General features: G+C 42.8%; 1 protein-coding gene and 1 long non-coding RNA gene across 3 annotated transcripts in view; one reads left to right on the top strand and one right to left on the bottom strand.

Annotated features, from left to right (window-relative positions):
- Positions 1 to 7863, top strand: part of LOC142750166 (uncharacterized) — a 189881-nt gene extending 182018 nt beyond the window's left edge. Inside the window, exon 4 of the long non-coding RNA XR_012882577.1 lies at positions 6759 to 7863. This is a non-coding gene — a long non-coding RNA (uncharacterized LOC142750166). The remainder of the gene's footprint in view (positions 1 to 6758) is intronic.
- On the bottom strand, positions 280 to 21116 carry LOC142750165 (dynein light chain Tctex-type protein 2B-like). 2 transcript variants are annotated; one of them, XM_075859013.1, is made up of 5 exons: positions 21027 to 21095; positions 9719 to 9920; positions 9039 to 9143; positions 3650 to 3706; positions 280 to 1746 (listed from the first exon to the last, which is right to left on the bottom strand). In XM_075859013.1, exons 2-5 carry the CDS (start codon positions 9803 to 9805, stop codon positions 1399 to 1401), a joined length of 597 nt encoding a protein of 198 aa, XP_075715128.1. In that variant the 5' UTR covers positions 9806 to 9920; positions 21027 to 21095; the 3' UTR covers positions 280 to 1398. The 2 variants fall into 2 exon arrangements, with proteins under 2 accessions (XP_075715128.1, XP_075715129.1); XM_075859014.1 differs by lacking the exon at positions 9719 to 9920 and having other exon boundaries at positions 21027 to 21116.
- Positions 21117 to 21358: the final 242 nt, after the last annotated feature.

The raw sequence follows: 21358 nt of genomic DNA, 5'->3' as shown, positions 1-21358 counted from the left end.
GGTGCCCCTTCAGCTCTTCTTTCTGGAGTAATGTTGTAAGGCCACTATAGTCCTCCAGTCAGGTGATCGTGGGGTCTCAGCATCTGCGGCCCCTCCAATGTGTTTTATATTGTGGTTTGGCTCGTTCATTATTGGGTCCTGTTATTCGAGCACTGGCAAGTTGTTTTTTTGGTTTTTTTTTAGACACTATGACACCGGTATTTGGCCATTGTATAGCCTTGGTATTGGCCACTGTATGGCACTAGTACGTGATCACAGGTGGTATTACTTATGCCCTATGCGGCACGGTTATTAGGCAAAATGTTTCTGAGCCATTTTCCATTTCGCTTCTTACAAAAAAAAAAAAAAGTGGAGTTTGGTCCATCCCATGTTTTTGCCTTGTGGCTCTACAGACCGTGACTCGGCTCTTTCCAGTGTGACTATTTAATTGAGCAATGAGTGTATATACTGTATGTATACTGCCCCTGCACCACTGATTTATAATGTGATGAATGTCACGACACTTGGGGTACAGGATAATGACACACTGACACTTGGGATACAGAAAAGTGACACACGGACACTTGAGGTACAGTACAACGGCACACTAACACTTAGTGTGTACTTATTCTGTACGCTAGCACAGGATAATGACACTTGGGATACAGAAAATGACATGCTGACACTTGGGGTACAGGATAATAATATATTGACACTTGGGGTACAGGATAATGACACAGTGATATTTGGGGTACAGAACAATGACACACTGCCATTTGGGGTACAGGATAATAACGCTGACACTTGGGGTACAGAACAATGACACACCGAGACTTGGGGTACCCAATATTAATACAGTGCGATCTGGGGTACAGGATAATGACACACTGACACAAGAAACACTTAGCGCTTGCTTTCTCAGGCCTGTATCACAAGAAAATGTCGTCTCCACATCAATCCCTCCCTCATTCTTGTTCAGATTTATTCACCCCAAATTGGAATAAATCTATACCAACACCATTTTATTGTCATGCACTAAATATTAGAATCGTGATATATGAGATCTTATAATATCTAGAGGTGGGGGGGGGGGGACTGTTAACGATTTTGAGAGGACATACAATCGTTTTCGTTTCCCTCACATTATGCAGTTAGTGTCCTGTTAAGGTGGACAGCCCCATAGAGATTAACCCCTTACATTTTCTGTCTAATAACTTTAATTTTCCGATAAGCACCAGAAAAGTGTCAGAGCCCGATTGGCTTGTAACGGCAACACCATTTTCTTGCCGTCGTTTATATTTAGGCACAACAATGTCCTTGGATCTACAGCAGAGGTTGCATTGAACATAGCAGACAGGACATACAGTGAGAGTCATACTAGAAGACTAAACCGTATGGTAGGTGGCAATGGGTGGAGGGTCACTCGCAGAATACAGTGTATACAGACACCACACAGAAGAGGCTATCGTTCTGGTACACGTGAGCTGCATAATTGTCAGCATGAGGGTCCCAAAGGCAGCGGCTGACCACTTTGATGTCTTCCTGACCTCTTTCGCCCATTGTTGCCACACAGAGCATCTTGTATCGTGCAGGCAAGACCTTCTTCACCTGGCTTTTAATCTCATCGCTGATCTCCTTCACTAGTGATGGAACTTTTTTGGGGTCATAAATGGTGTCTCCCAGCCGTAATTGGAGGTAGCCTTCTAGAATGTGCCTGATGGCGGAGACCTGGACCTTCTGAGGTGGCCGAGAGGCAAAGGATGGAGGCTGGGGTTAGAGAAGGTAAAAATAAATGAAAAGATTTAAGAGGGAAAATGTGTGTACCTAAAAAAAAATACAGATTTTCTTCAAATAAATCAGAGACTTTTAGTGCTATTTTGTAGGGTACTATTAGTTAAAAAAAACAGCCCCCTAGCAGAAACAGGATAACCGACTATTGTCTTCAATTGACCTGTCCATCTCTGTTGTATTAACATCCAGCATGGTGATTCCTCATCTGTTTCTCGCAGTAACGTAGCATATGGTACAGTACAAGGAGAGCGGAGCGGCTGTAATTTGGCAGCTGCTTCACACTCTATAAACGAGCATGTAATTGAGAGCTCCTTTTCAATCCAATATCCATATTCCCTGGGTTAAGGGACATATGCCCAGATGCAGCATGTTGAATCCTCATCTATTTGTCTCAGTTGCATCACATTTGGTGCAGTAGAAGGAGAGAGGAGCGTCTGTCATATGACAGCTGCTTCATACTCTGTAAATGAGCTATTTTACAATCAAATATCCATATTCCCTGGGTTTAGGGCACAGGACTAGGCGCCTAGATGCAGCATGGTGATTCCTCATCTGTTTGTCTCAGTAACATCACATATGGTATAGTACAAGGAGTGCGGAGCGGCTGTAATTTGGCAGCTTCTTCACACTCTATAAACGAGCATATAACTTTAGTGTAAATGAGCGCTATTTTACAATCAAATATTCATATTCCCTGGGTTAAGGACCAGGTGCCCAGATGCAGCATGTTGAATCCTCATCTATTTATCTCAGTAGCATCACATATGGTACAGTAAAAGGAGAGAAAAGCGGCTGTCATATGATAGTTGCTCCATACTCTGTAAACAAGCATATACATTAGCGTAAATGAGAGCTGTTTTACAATCAAATATCCAATATATTCCATGGGTACAGGACTAGGTGCCCGGATGCAGCATGCTGAATCCTCGTCTTTTTGTATCAATAGCATCACATACGGTACAGTAAAAGGAGGGCGGAGCGGCTGTCAATTGACAGCCGCTTCATACTCTAAACGGGCATATAACTTAGTGTAAATGAGAGATCCTTAATCAAATATTCCATATTCCCTGGGTTCAGAACACAGGCCTATCTGCAAAAAAAGCAGTTTAGGTTGTCACCAATAAGCTCCAGTGTGAAAGGCATGAATTATCTGGTTGCGAGATCTGATATTTCATAAATGGGCCCGCCGCCCGTTAAATAAAATGTTAATGTTTTCTCTTCTTTCTAAATGCTAAAAATCTCAACCCGGTTACATGCTGTTGTTGCTATGACTACAGAATTTGATAAATTTCTGCTTCTCAATGCTAAACTCAAAACGCCGGCAAATCTTGTCGTCATGGCAACGACAGCATGGGTCGGGAGATGTGCGGTGTATTCAGCGGTCATCGAAGCATTCATAACACATGTATATATGAGAAAGTAACGTGTAAGTATGAAAATGTCCTATCTGGAAGGAGGGGATAGAGGGCGTTAAAATTGGTTTGAAGTATCCTTTCACAATATGTAAATGATATAGTGGACACAATAAATATGAAAGCATACGGTAGATAGTGTACGGGATAAGAGGGGTTGTAGTCCAGTGGCTGCTTCAGGTAACAAGATGGCTGTTTACCAAGCGTACCCATGAATGAAATATACCGGTATAATAATTCTTATATAGATGTGATAAAAAAAACATAAAAAATATATAAAAGAAACAATACTGGGCCTTGAGTATCAGAACTGGGGTCGAGGGCCAGGTCTGCCGCGGCTATAAGGAATGCATAGGTTGTAGTCACATCTGGAAACTGAGGGGGCAAAATAATTACTGCGTCCCCCGATAAGACAACACTTCGGCCCCTTGTTAACAGCACACAGCGGACAAAATGGCGTCACTCACCTGAGGTTCTACTATTTCAATCTTCTTCACCAGTGCTACTTTATGGGCTCTCCTCTCCTAACCAAGACACAAGAGTATGAGTATATCATAGTTTAAAACAAGGGCATATTTAAGATAGCTAAGCAGGGTCAAACTATTATATATATATATATATATATATATATATATATATATAGCCTCAAACAATGACAACCATTCCCCCCATTTACATAGCCAGAGTGTCCCCATAAGCAGTGTCAGAGCGCCCTAAAGTCAGGCAGAAAGCATCCCTATTAATAGTGCCAAACAGAGAGTGCCCATAGAGACATATGCAGCTTAAAAAGGCATTGCGAGTGTCTCCATAAAAAGTTCCACCCAGAAAGTACTCCCATTGACAGTGCCATCCAGGGAGTGCTCCCATAAGGGTATGTTCACCCATAGTGTTTTCAGACGTTTTTCGGGCTGTAAACGTCCCGAAAAAAGGCTGAAAAATCAGAAGCAGAACGCCTACAAACATCTGCCCATTGATTTCAATGGGAAATACAGCTTTCTGTTCAGACTGGGCATTATTTTACGCCTCGTTTCCCGAAAATGGCGCGTAAAAAGACACCGGCAAAAAATAAATACATGTCACGTCACTTCTTGGGACGTTTTTGGAGCTGTTTTTCATTGACTATTGAAAAACAGCTCCAAAAACGCTGGGAAAAAACATGAGTTGCTCAAAAAACGTCTGAAAATCAGGAGCTGTTTTCCCTTGAAAACAGCTCCGTATTTTCAGACGTTTTTGGGTTTGCGTGTGAACATACCCTTACAGTGCCATCCAGAGAGTGCTCCCATAACAGTGCCATCCAGAGAGTGCTCCCATAACAGTGCCATCCAGAGAGTGCTCCCATAACAGTGCCATCCAGAGAGTGCTCCCATAACAGTGCCATCCAGAGAGTGCTCCCATAACAGTGCCATCCAGAGAGTGCTCCCATAACAGTGCCATCCAGAGAGTGCTCCCATAACAGTGCCATCCAAGGAGAGCTCCCATAACAGTGGCAACCAGAGAGTGCTCCCATAACAGTGCCATCCAGAGAGTGCTCCCATAACAGTGCCATCCAGAGAGTGCTCCCATAACAGTGCCATCCAGAGAGTGCTCCCATAACAGTGCCATCCAAGGAGAGCTCCCATAACAGTGGCAACCAGAGAGTGCTCCCATTGAAATTGCCATTCAGAGAGTGCCAAGATTAATAGTGCCAGCCAGAGTTTTCCTATAAACATTAACAGCCAGAAAGATCCCCATAAAAAGTGCCAGTGTCCCGTAAACAGTGTCAGCCAGTGAGTGCCCCAATAATCTCTCAGCCACAGAGTGCCCCCATAACAGAGTTAGACAATATGCTTCAATCAAGAAAGGATAAACACATTCTTTTTCTCCTCGCTCCAGAATCTTTGCTGCCAGGAAGTGACGTGCCAGCCAGAGAATATTCCTATAAAGATTGGCAGCCAGAAACATCCCCCATAAAAACTGCCAGTGTCCCATAAACAGTGACAGCCAGATAGCGTTCCCATAAATAGAGACGCAGAGTGCCACCATATACAGTGCCAGAAACCAGTGCTCCTATAAACTGTCAGTCAGAGTGCCCCACAACCGTGCCAACCAATATGTTTCAATAAAAAAATAAAACACATACTCGCTGCCAGGAAGTGACATGTGGGCAGCCAAGAAGCAGTCACTGACGTGTTGACATTGTTTATTTACCACAGCCACAAAGCAGTGAATATGGACATGATTCGACAGATTGCTGTAAATGAACGTAGCCTCCCCAGCATGTCCACCACCTAACTGCCATCATGTCACATGTATCTACAGCAACTATATTTTACTTACTAGCTTTTCTAGGCATTACTATACACTTCAGCCACAACATTACAACCACCTGCCTAATATTGTGTGGGTTGCCCAGGTGCCACCAAAACAGCTCTGACCTATCGGGGCATGGACTCCACAAGACCTCTGATGGTTCCTGTGGTTTCTGGCACCAGGACGTTGGCATCAGATACTTTGTCCTGTAAATTGTGAGGTGCGGCCTCCATGGGTCAGACTTGTTTTTCCAGCACATTCCACAGATAATCGATCGGATTGAGATCTGGGAAATTTGGCCACAAGTCAACACCTTGATCTCTTTGTCATGTTCCTCAGACCATTCCTGATCAATGTTTGCAGCGTGGCGGTGGCATTATCCTGCAGAAAGAGGGCACGGCAATTAGGAAATACTGCTACCATGAAGGGGGTACTTGTCTGCTGCAATGTTTAGGTAGGTGGTAGGTGTCACATCCACATGAATGTCAGGTTTCCCAGCAGAACATTCCCCAGAACATCACACTGCCTCCGCCGGCTTGTCTTCTTCCCATAATGCATCCTGGTGCCATCTCTTCCCCAGGTGACTGACACACCCGCACCCGGCCGCCCACATGAAGTAAAAGAAAACGTGATTCATCAGACCAGGCACCTTCTTCCATTGCTCCATAGTCCAGTTCTGATGCTCACGTGTCCATTGTAGACACTTTCGGCGGTGGACAGAGGTCAGCATGGGAACTCTGACCGGTCTGCGGCTAAAATGCTCCAAACACAACAAGATGCGATGCTCTGCATATTCTGACATTGTTCTATTATAGTCAGCAGTAACGTTTTCTGCAATTTCTGCTGCAGTAGATCTTCTGTGGGTTCAGACCAGGTGGGCTAGCCTTCTCTCCCCACGCGCATTAATGAACCTAGAGCGCCAATAACCCTGTCGGCGGTTCCCCGGTTGTCCTTCCTTGGGCCATTTTTGGTAGGTACTAACCACTGTATACACCGGGAACACCCCACAAGACCGGCCGTTTTGGAGATGCTCTGACCCAGTCGTCTAAACATCACAATTTGGCCCTTGTCACAGTCGCTCAGATTCTTAAACTTGTCCATTTTTTCTGCTTCCAACTCATCAACTTCAAGAGCTGATTGATCACTTGCTGCCGAATATATTCTACCCCTTGTCAGACGCCATTGTAATCAGATGATCCTTATTCACTTTACTAGTCAGTGTAATATTATGGCTGAACTGTGTAAGATATAATTATTTTTGTTTTGTTTTTCTTGTATAACCTGCAGGTGTCGCTGTTTCCACCGTCTCATTATAGAGAAACTCACTTTTTGGTCAGCAGTTGGAAAAATGCTGACCCCTTCTGATGGTATTGTAGTACTACACAACATGTAAATATACAAAAGGCAGACATATACTGTGGTAAAACATCAGGTCTATAGTTCAGCACTTAGTTGTTACATTCTGAAACCTAGTAATATACTTTGTTTTAATTCTTCACCATTGAACGGATGCATTATTGTTTCCATCCAGAGGCTGAAAACCTGATCAGGTCGTGAACAACGGACGCCGGTCACTAGCCTCTATATGGTCACAGAACTCCTAGATGACTTCTCATATTCTTCATGATATATAGTGGGGGATAGATAATTCCTCATAATACACAGCGCAGCTGCTGAAGTACACCTTTAAGAGTAGGGCAGAACCCCATTTATTGATTAACATTAAAAAAGTGAGAAAATTCAGTAGCTCAGGTGTGTATTATTGTGTATCCCCACATACAGTGCCAGCCACAATGTGTCATCAAGTGTCAGCTATAATCCCCACACCTAGTGTCAGCCAACCCCCCCCCCCCCCATCTGCAGTCAGTATTTCCCCCAAGTGCCTGCCTCAGTATCTGCGCTAGCCACAAACTTCCCTTCTTGTTGGCAGCCAACATGTCCCTCCAGTGTCAGCCTGAATGTCATTCCTATTTCCAGCCAAAATTGGCAGCCATAACCCCCCCCCCTTATTTCCATCCACAATGCTCCCAAGTGCCAGCCACAGCACAAGCCAACCCCCTTTGCCAGCCATATCACTGTCCATTGTTATCCAGAATTCCCCCAACTGTGATTTACAGCCCCCCATTGCCAGCCAGAATGCCCCTTAGTGTCAACTAAAATGCACGCGAATTGCAAGCTACAAACCCCGTTCTTGCCAAGCAAAAAGTCCCCCAAGTATATGCCACAGCCCCTATAACTCGTTCCATCAGCCCTGCGTAAAACCTGAAAAACTGCGTTGCGCATGGCTATGTGCGGTGGCAGAGGTAGACGTTATAACTAGGCCTCTACTTCCGGGAGCCCCCTATATTATACATGGGTAGTGTGGGGGCACCAGGATTTTAATTTTCATACTAATCAGTGATATATTCATGATAGATATATATATATCTCACCCTACAAATGAATATTGTTTTCAATTTTTGTTACGTCAATTGCAGATTAAATTAATAGTTAACTTTATCATATGGGTTGTTTGCAGCAACACCATATATGTGTATTTTTATTTTTACACTTTTGCAAAATAAAACAAGTTGTTTTGTTGTTTTTTTTTTACTTTGAACACTTTTTTGTTTAATAAACTTTATTTAATACATTTTTTAGTCCCATTGGCTGACATTACAATGCGATCACTTGATCGCTTATATAATGCTTTGGTGTACTCAGTCGCACACCCGTACACGGACAAGAAATCTATTAGGCTGTGCCTTCATCCTTTATAACGCCCCCAGCTGCCATAGCAAACAATCAGTGCCCGCGATTGCGTCACAGGGTGTCAATGGGTGACAGAAGCAGCCCCCTCCCTCTGACCAACTACTTAGATGCTGCGGTCACTATTGACCATGACATTTAAGGGTTAAACAACTAGGATAAGAGGTTATTCTGATCCCGGCTGCTACAGCAGGAAACCAGCTGTCAATGACCGCGGGGCTCCTGAGGTGATCGGACATAAGCAGCTCTGTGCTGGTGTGATCACCATTATGTAAATGTACATCATTTTGCGAGAAGGGGTTAATTATCTCTGGTTAGGTGGCAGCCTCGGTCTATGTGACTTTTATAGTGCACTACAATATTAAAACACTCTCCTATACGGATGAAGCGTATGGAGCTGCTCATCCTGATCTTCCTGGTTAAGACAATTCCAAAACTACCGAACTACTGGATAGATGATGTATCTCTATATGACTATATACATACACACACATTATATACAATATATATATATATATATATATATATATATATATCTTACTCAGAGAGTGCAAAAAGCTTTTTACTATAGAGATTGTAATGGCGTCCATTAAAAACCTTACTTTTCTTAAAAAATCAGTGTAGGAGTTTCCCTGCAGTGCCTCCACAGGTGAAGTAAAGCATTACACACACTTTTTGAAGCCTCTATGCTCTGGCTAAAAGATGAGGGTCCCACTGTAACCCCTTTCTATTTTGGTCACAGGTTTGCATATGATATTATAGGATACTGTAGCCCCCTTTGTGACCCTATTACAAATTGTACATACATATAGGACTTACCTTCAGGTTCTTGGTCATCCTTTGGGCAGCGAGCAGACCAGATAGACTCCAGGAGGTTTGGTTATTGATGGACACATTACCCAGAAGCGGCTTACTCCTTATAGGCTAGACATAGGAGACGCAGAGCATTATTTTATCAGCCTTATAATAAGGTTATAATGCTATAATAAACAAGATAATATTACAGCAATCTCTGCACCACAACATGCACGTAATAAGGTTATAATGCTACAATAACCAGGATAATATTACCAATCTGTAAGACTCGTACCCATTGCAGTCACAGCAATCTCTGCACCACAACATGCACGTAATAAGGTTATAATGCTACACTATTAAGTTAATTCATTCTATCTCCAATAACCTGCCGGATTCAACACAATCCTCATCTCATCTACTGAAAGATTTGATTAAAAAAATAATAAATCGCTCTTTTCTACTATTGTTTTACATCACAAATGTATGCAATAAGGTTATAATACTATAGCATCGCATTAAATGATAATAAATTATAATGTAGATCCAGAACACTGCGGCGTTCAACGCATTTCTCTTTATTGCTGCATCACAACATGCCCGTAATAAGGTTATAATGCTACAATATTGCATTATATTATAATATAGCTCATTATTTTGCTACAGCAGGCAGGAGAATATTACAGCTCACTAAGATTCTTTACCGTTTTCTGTATTGATTTGTCGGTGGCGTCCATGTTCATCCGGACACTGGCCACAGAAGCTCTTTTACCAGTGGCCTTCGATGTCATGGTGGTTGGCGGAGATCCCCTCTTCAGACAGCGCTAAAGCTAGGGCTGTGTTGGAGACACGGGCTCCTGGTAAATACCTTTCTCAACGGCTCCAGCGATAGAGCGGTGTGTGTGCCTGGACGAGGAGAATTTGTCATGTGTCATTTGTACTGTGACAACTAAGCCTTTATGTCAATAAATAGAGCGGAGATATGTGGCACCCGTAAAGGTGTGTTCCATTCAAGGGGAAATCCCAGGACTACAAAGAGTAACCTTGGCTGTGTTAATGGAAGCACGAAAAACACAGGAAAACGCCAAGATCCCATTTGAAGTGAGAATATAGGGATTATAAAGTGCAACTACCACATAGTACCCCCCCCCCCCCCAGTAAATATAAGTAATTCTATTCACCAGTTTGGTAGTTACATCTGTTTTTGGGAATGCTGGGTGATAACCAATATGGCCGACATTCCTAGAGTTCGACATTTTTCATAGTAATGAACCGTACATTATGGGAGAATAGCTAAAATTTAGTCCTATCCTCTGAGGTGAGAATTTAGTGAAGAAAGACCCATTTGTGGTTAAAGGGCTTGTCTCATCACAGATAACCCCGGCGATCAGTAGCCTCCGCAGGGGATATGTAGTATTACATGGTGGCCATTTAGATGAAGGGATCCACTCTGGCTCATAGACGTTTGCATATGGACAGAGGGGTTGTGATGAGACAACTTCTAACTACACTAATAACAGAGTTATTCTGTTCACGCCTTTTGCTGAGCACATTGAGTAAATATCCACAGTGCAGGGAGAGAATAGAAGTGAATCTCTTGTTAATGACGTCTCCAAGAGCTAATTGGGAAAAGGTGTTTCAATTAAGGAAATGAAATTACAGGTGTGGGTTTCACAGGTGCGTTGCCATTTAAAATAAAGGCACACAACGCCTGATTACTGACAAATCTGTTCTTTAAAAAGATGGGTAGTGTGAATCAAGCCTCGATGCAAACAACTTCCAGAAGATCTTAGGAATGTTGATACTATCCCTAGGAGTGGAGGTCTTGTTAAGATCACTCCAGGAGCATAAAGGGCAACCCTGAAAGAGGTGAGAAAAGACCCAAGGGTAACAGCAAAAGACCTACTGAGGACTTTACAAACTGCAGAAACCTTTGTTCATGTTTGGAGGAAAAAGAATACTGCACTCCAACACCAACTCCTCATCCAAACTGTGAAGCGTGATGGAGGGGGCATCATGTCTTGGGGCTGCTTTGCTGCCTTAGGGCCTGGACAGCTTGCGATCATTGAGGGAACAATGAATTTAACCCCTTCCCGCTTTGGCCACTTTTGACCTTCCTGACAGAGCTTCATTTTTCAAATCTGACCTGTTTCACTTTATGTGGTAATAAATTTGGAATGCTTTTACCTATCCAAGCGATTCTGAGATTGTTTTCTCGTGACACATTGGACTATGTTACTAGCAAAATTTGCTCGATACATTCAGTATTTAATTGTGAAAAACACCAAAGTTTAGGGAATAATTGCAAAAATGTGCATTTTTCTAAATGTAAATGTATCTGCTTGTAAGACAGGCAGTTATACCACAAAATTGTTGCTAATTAACATCCCCCACATGTCTATTTTATGTTTTCATAGTTTTTTGAACATCCCTTTAATTTTTCTAGGACGTCACAAGGCTTAGAACTTTAGCAGCAATTTCTCACATTTTCAAGAAAATGTCAAAAGGCTATTTTTACAGGGGCCAGTTCAGATGTGAAGTGGCTTTGAGGGCCTTATATATTAGAAACCCCCAATAAGTCACCCCATTTTAAAAACTTCACCCCTCAAAGTATTCAAAACAGCATTAAGAAAGTTTCTTAACCCTTTAGACGCTTCACAGGAATTAAAGAAACGTGGAGGTGAAATTTATAAATTTCATTTTTAATCAATTTTTTTTTGTAACACAGAAGGTTTTACCAGAGAAACGCAACTCAATATTTATTGCCCAGGTTCTGCAGATTTAGGAAATATCACAGATGTGGCCCTAGTGCACTAATAGACTGAAGCACTGGCCTCAGAAGCAAAAGAGCACCTAGTGGATTTTGGGGCCGCCTTTTTATTAAAATATATTTTAGGCAACATGTCAGGTTTGAAGGGCTCTTTCGGTGCCAAAACAGTGGAAATCCCCCAAAAGTGACCCCATTTGGGAAACTACACCCCTCAAGGAAATTATCTAGTGGTATAGTGAGCATTTTCACCGCACAGGATTTTTTTCAGAAATATTGGAATTCGGCTGTAAAAATTAAAATCGAAATTTTTTCAAAGAAAATGTAGGTTTAGCTAATTTTTTTTCATTTCCACAAGGTATAAAGGAGAAAAAAACACTGCAACATTTGTAAAGCAATTTCTCCTGAGTAAAACAATACCCCACATGTGGTAATAACCGGCTGTTTGGACACACGGCAGGGCTCAGAAAGGAAAGAGCGCCATTTGGCTTTTGGAGCTCAAATTTAGCAGGAATGGTTTGCGGAGGCCAAGTCACATTTGCAAAGCCCCTGAGGAGACAAAACAGTGGAAACACCCCCACAAGTGACCCCATTTTGTAAACTACACCCAGGTTTTTTTCAGAAAATATTGGAATTAGGCCGTAAAAATTTAAATCTAAATTTTTTCAAAGAAAATGTAGGTTTAGCTAATTTTTTTCATTTCCGCAATGACTAAAGGAGAAAAAGCACCACAACATTTGTAAAGCAATTTCTCCCGAGTACGGCAATACCCCATATGTGGTAATAAACTACTGTTTGTGCACACAGTAGGGCTCAGAATGGAAGGAGCACCATTTGTCTTTTGGAGTACAGATTTTGCTGGTCGCTATGTCGCATTTGCAAAGCCCCTGTGGGAAGAAAGCAGTGGAAACCCCCCAGAAGGGACTCCATTTTGGAGACTACACCCCTCAAGGTATTTACGTAGGGGTGTAGTGAGCATGTTAACCTTGCAAGTGTTTTGCAGAAATTAGTGTGCTCTCGATGTTGCAGAGTGAAAATGGGATTTTTAGCATAGATATGCCAATATGTGGTGCCCAGCTTCTGCCACCATAACAAGACCGCTAATTATTATGCTGTTTCCCGGTTTTAGAAACATCCTACGTGTGGCCCTAATCTTTTGCCTGGACATTTGACAGGGCTCAGGAGTGAAGGAGTACCATGCGAAATTGAGGCCTAATTTGGCAATTTACAAAGTATTGAATCACAATTGCAGAGGCTCTGATGTGAAATAATAAAAGAAACCCCTGAGAAGTGCCTATTTGGGAAACTGTACCCCTCAAGGCATTTATTAAGGGGTGCAGTGAGCATCTTCACAACCACAGGTCTTTTCCATAAATGATTGCGCTGCGGATGGTGCAAAGTAAAAATTAACATTTTTCCCTAGATATGCCATTTCAGTAGTAAATATGTAGTGCCCAGCTTGTGCAACTGGAGACACACACACCCCAAAAAATTGTTAAAAAGGTTCTCCCGGCTATGGCTATGCCATATATGTGGAAGAAAACTGCTGTTTGGGCACACTGTAGGGTTCAGAGAGGACGGAGCATCATTTGGCTTTTGGAGCGTGGATTTCCTTGGTAGTAGATTTGTTTGAGTATTGCTGGCGTTTCAGTTTATAATGTGGGGCATATGTGAGTGGGGCAGAGTACATCAGGGGCATAGTCAGGTGGTATAATAATTGGGTTAAAAAAAAACAATCAAATAATCCATAGATGTGTGTTACGCTGTGAAGCAATCCTTTCTGCACAGGCCGGTGTCGGACTGATAAATGTCTTTCTTATGCCCCTTTTGGTCCACACTCCGCGCCTTTGCAGTTTGGAGAATTGCTAGGAAGTGTTGTCCTGGTATAATACGGGCACCCTCGCTTCTAGCAGATATGTTTGGGTCCCCCTTCCTGGTTCCCTAATTTTAAGGCCTTGATAAATCGCCTCTTGAAACAGAAGAAATGTTCCCCTCTGATCTGCACAACTGCATATTTTTCTTTCCTGACTTATTAGAGCCTTAACTAATTTTATTTTTTCATAGACGTAGTGGTATGAGGGCTGTTTTTTTGCGTGACGAGCTGTAGTTATTATCGGTTCCATTTTGGGGTACATGCAACTTTTTGATCACTTTTTATCCTATTTTTTGGGAGACAAGGGAACAAAAAAACTGCAATTCTGGCATAGTTTTTTAGGGTTTTTTTTATACAGCGTTCACCATGCGTTATAAATTACATGTTATCTTTATTCTGCAGGTCAGTCCGATTCCGGCGATACCAAATTTATAGCACTTTTTTAGGTTTTACAACTTTTTGCACAATAAAATAACTTTTGTAAAAAGAATGTATTTTTTGTGTCGCCAAGTTGTGAGAACCATAACTTTTTAATTTTTTCGTCGATAGAGCTGTATGAGGACTTGATTTTTGCGAGATGAGCTATAGATGTTATAGGTACCATTTTTGGATACATGCGACTTTTTGATCACTTTTTAAATTCTGGTTTTTTGTTTTTTTTTTTACACCGTTCACCACGTGGAATAAATAACATAATATTTTTATAGTTCACGCGGTTACGGATGCGGCGATACCAAATATGTACGGTTTATTTTTTTCAATAATAAAAGGACTTGATAAGGGAACAGGGCGATTGTGTTGTATTTTATTACTTGAAACTTTTATTATAGGTTTTAAAACTTGAAGGTCCAACTGTCAGATTTATTTTTTTTCTAATACATTGCACTACCTATGTAGTGCAATGTATCAGATCTGTCAGTCATTCAAGCACCAGCTTTCCATGACGTATCCATACGGCAAATGTCGGGAAGGGGTTAAAGATGAATCAAAACATTTTACAGGAGAATCGAAGGGCAGCAGTCCATGACCTCGAGCTGAAGAGATGGGTGATGCAACAAGACAATGACCCAAAGCACACAAGGCTTCGTTCACTTCTGCGCTAGGACTCCGTTGCGTCTGAGCTTTCCGTCGGGACAGAGCCCTGACGGACACAAACGGAAACCATAGCTTTCGGTTTCCATCACCATTGATATCAACGGTGACTGATCCGTTGCCATTGTTTTCCGTTTGTCTCCGTTGTGCAAGAGTTTAGTCGTTTTGACTGAATCAATAGCGCAGTCCACTACGCTATTGGTTCCGTCAAGAACAACGGAACCCTGTCACAACGATGACAGACGGAAACCATTAGCAAGGTTTCCGTCACCATTGATATCAATGGCGATGGAAATGGAACCTTAGGTATCAGTTTGCCTTTCCGTTTAGGGGTTAACCCGACGGAAACCTCCAACAGAACCCCTCAACGGAAGGGCAACGGTGATGTGAACAGGCCCTTAATGTCTACGATCAGCTGAAAAACTATCTATTCTGTCATTTGTCAACTGATCACATCTTTAACACAGCCTATAAAATAATCATTGTCGGCAGCTCATCTCCCCGGGTAAACGTGCTGCTGAGAATATGCAAACTGTCGTCCCTATACAGTTTGCATTGATCCATGAAACAGGGCCATATAAACTAGCGACGAACTACTTGTTCTATTAGGCTGGATTCACACGACCATGTTACGTCCGTAATGTACGGAACGTATTTCGGCCGGAAGACCCGGACTGAACACACTGGAGGGAGCCGGGCTCCTAGCATCATAGTTATGTACGATGCCAGGAGTCCCTGCCTCGCTGCGGGACAACTGTCCCGTACTGAAAACATGATTACAGTACGGGACAGTTGTCCTGCAGCGAGGCAGGGACTCCTAGCGTCGTACATAACTATGATGCTAGGAGCCCGGCTTCCTGCAGTGTGTTCAGTCCAGGTTTTCCGGCCGAAATACGTTCCGTACATTACGGACGTAACATGGTCGTGTGAACCCAGCCTCAGCCATTGTTATGGGCAGAAATCTGCCTGTGTATGCCAGCCTTACCACTACAACCAGACACCATTTTATTAATAATTATTACAGGAATCCAGGTCAGTCCAAAGGGGTTCACTTACTTTTTCTTGCAACTGTATCTCAATTCAGCTATCTCATCTGTATTTATCTATGTATATAGCTCATCTCATATCTATCTATCCATCGCATGCATATCTATCTATCGCATGCATATCTATCTATCTATCCATTCATCGCATGCACATCTATCTATCCATCGCATATCTAGCCATCGCATATCTAGCCATCGCATATCTATCCATCGCATATCTATCCATCGCATATCTATCTATCGCATGCCTATCTATCTATCTATCTATCGCATGCCTATCTATCTATCCATCGCATGCATATCTATCCATCTATCTATCCATCGCATGCATATCTATCCATCGCATGCATATCTATCCATCGCATGCATATCTATCCATCGCATGCATATCTATCCATCGCATGCATATCTATCCATCGCATGCATATCTATCTATCCATCGCATGCATATCTATCTATCTATCCATCGCCTATCTATCCATCGCCTATCTATCCATCGCCTATCTATCCATCGCATATCTATGTATGTATGTATGTATGTATCTATCTATCTATCTATTCATCTCATACAGGTGGGAGCGGCCGGACTCTTGGGATGGTTCCCTTCTAGTGATGACTGATTTTGGCCAACCCCCCCCCCCCCCCTCAGCCCATCTGTATGGTCTTTCTGTCTCTCCGCAACCCATGCCATTGGCGGTAAGTAATTGGTAAAACTTCTGAACAGTTCGTAGCTGAACACATGATGAATTGTGAACTGAGCAAACAGTCCTGTCCAGACATGATCAGCCGGAGATCAGAGGAGAGATAGCACTAAACTGCTGAACAACAAGCTATTCACACACCGGGATCTACTGTGCCTGCTCATAATCCCGGCCTATGTGCAACCCTGCCTTTTTCTTATATTTAACCATTCACTGTCAAGGAGAATGGATAAGGAAGCCAGTGCCATTGTACTTCAATATATTCTATGGACAACCTGTATATAACAGAGGAAGCGTGGGTCAGCCAGGTAAGTTATATTGAGCCCCTACCCCATAGACTGCATATACCTTTATCAAGCCTTCTCTAAGCCGAGCGGGACCTGTTCATCCTGTCTCACAATAAGGGTATGTTCACACGGCTTATTTTCAGGCTGTAAACGCCCTTAAAAACAGCTGAAAAAAACGGAAGCTGAACGCCACCAAACATCTGCTCATTGACTTCAATGGGAAAAACTGCATTTCGGTGTTTTTTTACGCGGCCGTTTGAAAAACTGGCGTGTAAAAAAACCATCTCCGTAAATAGAAGTGCACATCACTTCTTGAGCCGTTTTACATTATCTCAATAGAAAAACAGCTCCAAAAACATCCGTAAAAAACGCTTGATGCTTTCACCCCTTCAGGACACAGCCTGTTTTGGCCTTGTGGACACAGATGATTTTTTCAAATCTGACATGTGTCACTTTATGTGGTAATAACTCCGGAATGCTTTTGCCTATCCAAGCGATTCTGAGATTGTTTTCTCGTGACATATTGTACTTTATGTTAGTGAAAAAATTTGGTTGATAAATTCAATATTTATTTGTGAAAAACTTCAAATTTTAGCAAAAATTTGCAAAAATTAGCATTTTTCTAAATTTAAATGTATTTGCTTGTGAAACAGATAGTAATACCACACAAAATAGTTACTAGTTACCATCCCCCATATGTCTACTTTATGTTTGCATCATTTTTTTCACGTACTTTTATTTTTCTAGGACGTTACGAGGCTTAGAACTTTAGCAGCAATTTCTCATATTTTCAATAAAATTTCAAAAGGCTATTTTTTCAGGGACCAGTTCAGTTCTGAAGTGGCTTTGAGGGCCTTATATATTAGAAAGTCCCCATAAATCACCCCATTTTGAAAACTGTACCCCTCAAGGCATTCAAAACCACATTCAGAAAGTATTTTAACCCTTTAGGCGTTTCACAGGAATTAAGGCAAAGTAGAGGTGAAATTTACAAATTTCATTTTTTTTGCCAAAATTCATTTCTAATAAAAAAAAATCTGTAACACAGAAGGTTTTACCTGAGAAACGCAACTCAATATTTATTGCCCAGATTCTGCAGATTTTAGAAATATCCAACATGTGGCCCTAGTGTCCTAATGGACTGAAACACAGGCCGCAGAAGCAAATGAGCACCTAGTGGATTTTGGGGCCTCCTTTTTTTAGGAATATATTTTAGGCACCATGTCAGGTTTGAGGAGGTCTTGTGGTACCTAAACAGTCGAAACCCCCGCAAAGTGACCCCATTTTGGAAACTACACCCCTCAAGGCATTTTTCTAGGGGTATAGTTAGCATATTGACCCCACAGTTTTTTTGCAGAATTTAGTGGAATTAGTCTGTGAAGATGAAAGTCACCTATTTTTCTGTGGAAACATAGAATTTTTTTCATTTTTACAAGGAATAAAGGAGAAAAAGCACCCCAAAATTTGTAAAGCAATTTCTCCCGATTACGGCAATACCCCATATGTGGTCGGTAACTGATGTTTGGACCCACAGCAGGGCTCAGAAGGGAGGGAGCGCCTTTTGGATTTTGGAGCGCAGATTTTGCTGGATTGGTTTTCAGTGCCATGTCGGGTTTGCAACGCCCCGGAGGGACCAAAACAGTGGCAACCCCCCAAAAGTGACCCCATTTTGGAATCTACACCCCTCAAGGAATTTTTCTAGGGGTATAGTGAGCATTTTGGCCCCTCAGGATCTTTTTTTAGAGCTAATGTGACACAAAAACAGCAATTTTGGCGCTTTAAATTCTTTATTTATTACAGCGTTCACCGTGCGCAATAAATTACGTTTTAATTTATTCTGCCGGTCGGTACGATTACGCCGATACCATATGTGTATAGTTTTTTTTAAGTTTTGCAGCGTTTGCACAATAAAATTAAGTTTCTATAAAATAATTGTTAAACCATATTCTGAGCCGTGACTTTTTAATTTTTTCGTCAAAAAGCTGTGGGAGGTCTTGTTTTTTGCGGGATGGGTTGTAGTTTTTATTGGTACCATTTTGGGGTAAATGCGACTTTTTGATCACTTTTTATTCTATATCTTGGGAGGGGTGGTGACCAAAAAATAGCGATGCTGACAGTTTTCCGTTTATTTTGTTTGCGGCGTTCACCGTGCGGAAAAATTAACATTATAGTTTCATAGATTGGGTCGTTACGAACGCGGCGATACCAAATATGTGCACTTTTTTTTAACGTTTTCATTTTTTCCCTATAATAAATGACTTATTATAGGAAAACAAAACCTTTTATTTTTACACTTTTATAAAACATTTTTATTAACTTTTTTTTACTTTTTACACTTTCTTTTTTTACCTACAGCTCTGATCGCTGCTAGAATACATTACACTACCTAGGTAGTGTAATGTATTCCAACTGTCAGTGTGACGTCACAGTTACTCTGACAGTTGGTCTACGAGGATCAGCAGAGGCTGATCCTCATAGGCTGACATACATGGCAGACTTGGGGGCCGTTGTCTGGCCCCCGGGTGCCATCACAAGCATCAGAAGCCCCCACGATTGCATGGGGGCTGCTGATGCGCTACAAACCCGCTACATGCGGAGATCGCAATCGAGCCCCGCATGTAACGGGTTAATTGCCGAAATCAGCGACGATGAGCTGCTGATTGGCAACACTGGAGAGTGTCAGCTGTCGGGGACACAGTGACTTCCTGTCACTCTGACAGGAAGCCTATCAGGACCAGCCGAACATTGGTCCTGATGGGCTTCCGTCCATGGCAGACCCGGAAGCCATTGTTTGGCTTCCGTTTGCCATACTAACTATCGGCAGATCCCGCGATTTCGGACGGGGGTCTGCCGATATGCTAGAAACCCCTAAAATTTAAGGGGTTAATGCGCCGAAATCAGCGGCAAAGGACCGCTGGCTGGCAAGAGGGGAGTGTCAGCTGTCGGCGACAGCTGACCTCCCGGTTCCCGGTGCACACTGTCGCCGACAGTGTGCACCGGGAAAAACTCAGTAACTGTACGTCCTCGTGCGGGAAGTAACCTCCCGTGAGGACGGACAGTTACGTCCTGGTGCGGATAGGGGTTAAAAATGGCTGAAAATCAGGGGATGTTTCCCCTTGAAAACAAGCCGTTTTTAGTCTAGCGTGTGAACATACCCTTAGAATGCTATATCAACAGTGGGGGAGGGAGAGAGCAGGTGATGTAACTCTCTAATCAAACTGCAACTATATGAACCATTGAGGAAGCGTGGAAAGCTGGGAACCAAACCCGATGAGCGGCAGGTGAGGGTCCCACCTTTCAGAATGGGGGTCTCCTATTCCACAAGCCAGCGAGGCCACTGCATAGGCTAAATGTGGAGGTGGGCGCTGTTTCCATTGAGGTCTATGAAAGGTTGTAACAACCGGAGAGCCAAAGCTTGGAGACCACTACTGCAGAGACTGAAGCTGGCCATACACATTAGATGCAGGTCATCCAAGCCTGACGATTTCAAGGGGTCGGACATGTTGAATTTCAACTTGCCTGATCCTTTTGTTCGTTATTAGATGCGCGGCTTTCTCACCAAGAACACATGCACGCTCGGCCGGTTGAGCACGTGTATGGGAGAGTTAGGAATAGCGGTCGGCCAAACGAGCGTCTAAAATGTATGGCCAGCCTAAGGCTATACGGCGACTTTAGCCACGACATAGATTGCGCGTGCAAAGAGCGCTGCGTACACCGCAGTAACGTAAGTGAATGTAACCGCGTTGCGACCTGCAAGTTGCCACAACCTTTGCAAGAAATCCCAACTTTTTGGAGATCTTGCAACCGTCAAGTCGGGGTAACTTGCAGGCTGCAATGAAGTTACATTCACTCACATTAATGCAATGTACGGAGCAATCTCTGGACGCGTGGCCAAAGTCGCCGTGTAGCCCTAGCCTTATGTGAAAAGCCCCCAGGGGAACAGCAGTGTCTGACATACTCACAGCACCAACAATCAATCCACGGTCACTTAGATCCCAGTTCTTCGCCGTCCTGGGGCGATTTTGGTGTCTTGACCGTTGTCTGCAGATTTTCTACATTGACTTCAGATTGCCGACAGCTTGTCCCAATAATAACAGCCTATCACAGGGCTGCCCGGCTGTGAACCCCCAATCAGTATGTCAGAGGGAACGCTGTAATAGGAAGAAGTTGCCCATTCCCAATAACCCCCTCTAAAAAGCAAAGACCTGGCCAAGTGGCCACTGAGTAGATCTAGAGCCGCACTCACCGGGCGTCCCCTGGGTCTCGGGCCTGTGCTATGAATGTTCAGTCTTTTATTCTTAATTGGTGCAAGTAATTGCTCCTCCATCCTCCTGTAATGACATACTTGTTGCTATGACAACTTATTATACACATTGTTCACCTCATTACAGGATTTTCTTGCTCAATTGCGGATCAGTAACGTTCGGTATTACCCACATCTCACTCCACTCAGTCTAATACGAAAAGATCTTCAGAAATGTACGCAACCCCCATAAGACTTTTGTATTAACATTTCCTTTAGAGGCGAGTCCATGCTATTGTTCTATGTTATCAGCTATTTCAGCCTGGGGAAGAGGA

This window comes from Rhinoderma darwinii, chromosome 3 (assembly GCF_050947455.1).
Source record: "Rhinoderma darwinii isolate aRhiDar2 chromosome 3, aRhiDar2.hap1, whole genome shotgun sequence".
Classification (NCBI taxonomy): Eukaryota; Metazoa; Chordata; class Amphibia; order Anura; family Rhinodermatidae; genus Rhinoderma; species Rhinoderma darwinii.
Note: the sequence above shows the minus strand (reverse complement) of the source record. Positions and strands in the feature narration are given on the sequence as shown.

What these genes read in the sequence shown, in the direction of transcription:
- LOC142750165 (XM_075859013.1), bottom strand. Translation starts at nt 9,805, where the DNA reads ATGACATCGAAGGCCACTGGTAAAAGAGCTTCTGTGGCCAGTGTCCGG. An exon ending in GGATGACCAAGAACCTGAAG is followed by an intron (nt 3,707 to 9,038) that starts GTAAGTCCTATA and finishes TGTCTTGGTTAG; the next exon opens with GAGAGGAGAGCCCATAAAGT. An exon ending in TTGAAATAGTAGAACCTCAG is followed by an intron (nt 1,747 to 3,649) that starts GTGAGTGACGCC and finishes CTCTAACCCCAG; the next exon opens with CCTCCATCCTTTGCCTCTCG.